This window comes from Triticum urartu, chromosome 2A, assembly GCF_056163025.1.
Source record: "Triticum urartu cultivar PI428250 chromosome 2A, HENAU_Tu73, whole genome shotgun sequence".
NCBI classification, from domain to species: Eukaryota; Viridiplantae; Streptophyta; class Magnoliopsida; order Poales; family Poaceae; genus Triticum; species Triticum urartu.
The window spans coordinates 271,765,986-271,769,504 of NC_141874.1; the positions used below are offsets into that span (position 1 = coordinate 271,765,986).

The 3,519-nt window shown below is 50.6% G+C and overlaps 1 protein-coding gene across 1 annotated transcript; it reads left to right on the forward strand.

Annotated features, from left to right (window-relative positions):
- The first annotated feature begins 767 nt into the window (after positions 1–767).
- On the forward strand, positions 768–2,171 carry LOC147984785 (protein EXORDIUM-like 5). The gene has a single exon (XM_087543738.1). It carries the CDS (start codon positions 847–849, stop codon positions 1,822–1,824), a length of 978 nt encoding a protein of 325 aa, XP_087399864.1. The 5' UTR covers positions 768–846; the 3' UTR covers positions 1,825–2,171.
- Positions 2,172–3,519: the final 1,348 nt, after the last annotated feature.

Consider the following 3,519-nt stretch of genomic DNA (forward strand, 5'->3'; position numbering starts at 1 on the left):
TTGAGACATCTTACATTATTTTTAAAATCACTATTACACAACTGAACCTAATTAAGTGCCAGAGCACTCATTAATGCCGTAACATGTATGACTTCATTCTCCGTCATGCATTGGTTAGCTGGATACTATGAACCAAAATTAGATATAATTTAATGTGGATATAACCGATATTTGCCCATTTTCAAAGTAAAAGGCCATACAAACCGAAAATTTTAGATTTTTGAAAAAATGAGAAAGCAAAAGTACTACTAGCATGTCATGTTGTTTTAGGCAGTGGTACAGAAACTGATAACATCAAACGTCTTGTGTTTCGGATGCATCTGAATATCAAGATGAGAATGAATTGACATTGTGATTCGGTGTTTCTCCTTTTTTTATCTTTTGATTGAAATCATTCAAAGAAGTCCAATTCAAACACCCACGCCCATCAAAGCAACTTCAATGGGGCGACTCATTTCGTCCGCCGCCGTCAGTTGGGGTCGGCGCGGACACAAAAAGCACCCAACGCGCCGACCCAAATGAACGCGCGTCCGCTTTTCATCCGCGAACGACCAATTCCCGGCCCATTTTTAAGCCGGATTTATGTCGACGCGAACATGCGACGAACACACGCACGCTCGCATTCTTCTCTCCTCGAACCCGCGGATCGGTGGCACATTAGCCTCTCCCTTTTTGAAAATTTAAGAGCGAGACTTCCCAAGCCAAAGACGAACGAAAGTGTTACCGTCCTACCACAATTATTTACTCCAAACTTTGAATTGTGATTCAAACTCGAAAACCACCAAAACCCATCTTCCCCTTCTCACCCTCTGTGCCACTACCACTTCACTCCACTCAATCCCCCAAATGGGGACGCTGCTCCCCCTCCTCCCCCTCCTCCTCGCCGCCGCCATCGCCGGCGTGCGTTGCGCGCCGGTGTACAGGCCCGAGTACCTGGTGGACGGGAACCAGCTGGCAGACATGCAGTACCACATGGGCCCCGTCGTGTCAGGCGCGCCGACCAACCTGTTCCTCATCTGGTACGGCCGGTGGGAGGCCCCGGCGAAGGCTGTGCTCCGCGACTTCCTCGCCTCCCTCTCCGCTCCGGCGCCGTTCCCCGCCGTCTCCGACTGGTGGGCCCGCACGCCGCGGCTCTACACGGACCAATCCGGCGCCAATGTCACCGCCACATTCGCCATCGCCGGGGAGCACTCCGACGCCGTTTACTCCCACGGCGCCTCCCTGAAGCGGATCGACATGCAGTCCATCATCCGCACCGCCGTGGTCGCGTACCCGGACCCTCTGCCGCTCGACCCGTACAACGGCGTGTACCTGGTGCTCTCCTCACCGGACGTGCAGGTGGAGGAGTTCTGCCGCGCCATGTGCGGCTTCCACTACTTCACCTTCGCGTCCGTGGTCGGGGTCACCGTCCCGTACGCGTGGGTCGGTAACAGCGGCTCGCAGTGCCCAGGGAGGTGTGCGTATCCGTTCGCCGCGCCGGAGTACGGCGCCAGCGGGCAGGGGGTGCTGCGGCCGCCGAACGGCGACCCCGGGGTGGACGGGATGGTGATCGTGCTGGGGCACGAGCTTGCGGAGCTGGCCACCAATCCGCTGGTGAACGCGTGGTACGCCGGTGACACGCCAACGGCGCCCACGGAGATCGCCGACCTATGCCTCGGGGTCTACGGCGACGGCGGTGGAGCAGGCGGGTTCATCGGGAATGTCTCCCACGCAGCCGACGGCAGCTCTTACAACGTGAACGGCGTCAACGGCCGGCGGTTCCTGGTGCAGTGGCTCTGGAACCCCGTCCTCGGCGCGTGCTACGGACCCAACTCCAGCAACTGAAGCCGCTCTTCTCTTCCCCGGATCCGTGGCTTCTCTCAGTTGATGCCGTTGCGCTGGATGGCGTTGCAGAGGCAGATGGCAAGTCCATGGATGGATGGGTACGGCATGGCATGATAACCAGATACTGAATGTCTGAAATGTCATTCAGACTCGATCTGTTCCTTATTTGCTGGCCCAGGGTTTGCGATAGGTTTATGGATTTTGATAGATCTGTATCTGTCAGGACAAGATGCAAATTTTTGCAGGAAGAAAACAAATTAGGATGCGTTTGTAACGTATTTTCAGCATAAAGTATGATCAAGTTAGAGTAATGTACTGTCAGGACGTACATTTAGTTTCCAAGTTCATACTTTCGTCGTTGCTCGTACTGACAAAGTGTTTCTTGCTTTTGACTTTCCTTTCATCATCGAAATCTCTGCATCTTGGTCTCCGTTTCTTGGTCTGTGGTGAACTTTTAGTGGGTGTGATGATTCTTGTTTCTCGGTACTCCCTCCCTTCCTAAATACTCCCTTCCTAAATTAATATAAGAGTGTTTAGATTACTACTTTAATGATCTAAACGCATTTATATTAGTTGACAGAGGGAGTAGTTTAGTAAGTCTTTTTACAGATTCCATGATAAGAGCAAGCACAATAAAACTGAGTCGGCTGGCTATGAAAAATAAGGAAACGTTTCTTTACGGACGACCGGCCGAGCCGGTCGCCCCTCGCTCGCTCGCGTTGCTATAGGGAAGCGGATCGGGCCACGTGACTTTTGATGGGCCTTCGAGAAAGATGTCCTTTCTCCTATCTCCTCCACATTGTTTTAAAAAAAGACCTTCATGTAATTTTTTCTCTGCTTTGTTTCTTCCTCTTGCCTTGTTGCTTCTCTCCTCTCTCTTTTACGCATAGCATGAGCTTGTCAACACCGACAGCATGACCTCCTGCTGCTTCTGTGAGCACCCCTCCCCCAATGCTGCAAGCATGTATCTCCCCACATGCCCCGCCGATGCTACATCCCAAGAGATTTTTTGCTGCGTTTTTTGCTGCGTGTGTGCTTCAACAAGCTCTGTGCAACCGCAAATCTGCAACCGGCACCTGAAAGAGCTAAAACTGTCCATGAAAATCTTCAAGTAGATATGGCAGAAACTAGGGGCGGCCAGTGCTGCAACTGTTGACAAAAAAAGGTTCTACCCTATATTGAAAAAGCTTCAAGCAAGCACTATGCAACGGAAAAAGTTTCAACCATTGACAGAAAAGCTTCGACCTTAGATGAAAAAAGCTTCAATCAAGCACCATGCAATGGAAAAAGTTTCAACCATTGACAGAAAAGCTTCAACCAGACAGTGTGCAACAGAAAAAGTTACAACCATTGATATAAAAAGATTCAACCGTAGATGAAAAAAGTTTCAACCGTTGACAGAAAAGCTTCAACCCTAGATGAAAAAAACTTCAACCAGACAGTGTGCAACAGAAAAAGTTACAACATAAAAAGCTTCAACCGTCGATGAAAAAAGCTTCAACCGATGACCGGTAATGGAAAAAAAGTTCATAGAGGCTCGTGTTTCCACGGAAGCTGAACCAGGCATTGGCCGGTGCTAGAACTAGTGAAGACCAATGCTACAACCGATAATGCTTCAGCCGGTGATGGCGAAGCCGCAACCGTGCAATTCATAGCTACAACCCGGCATGAAAAGAGTTGTAACCAACGAGCACG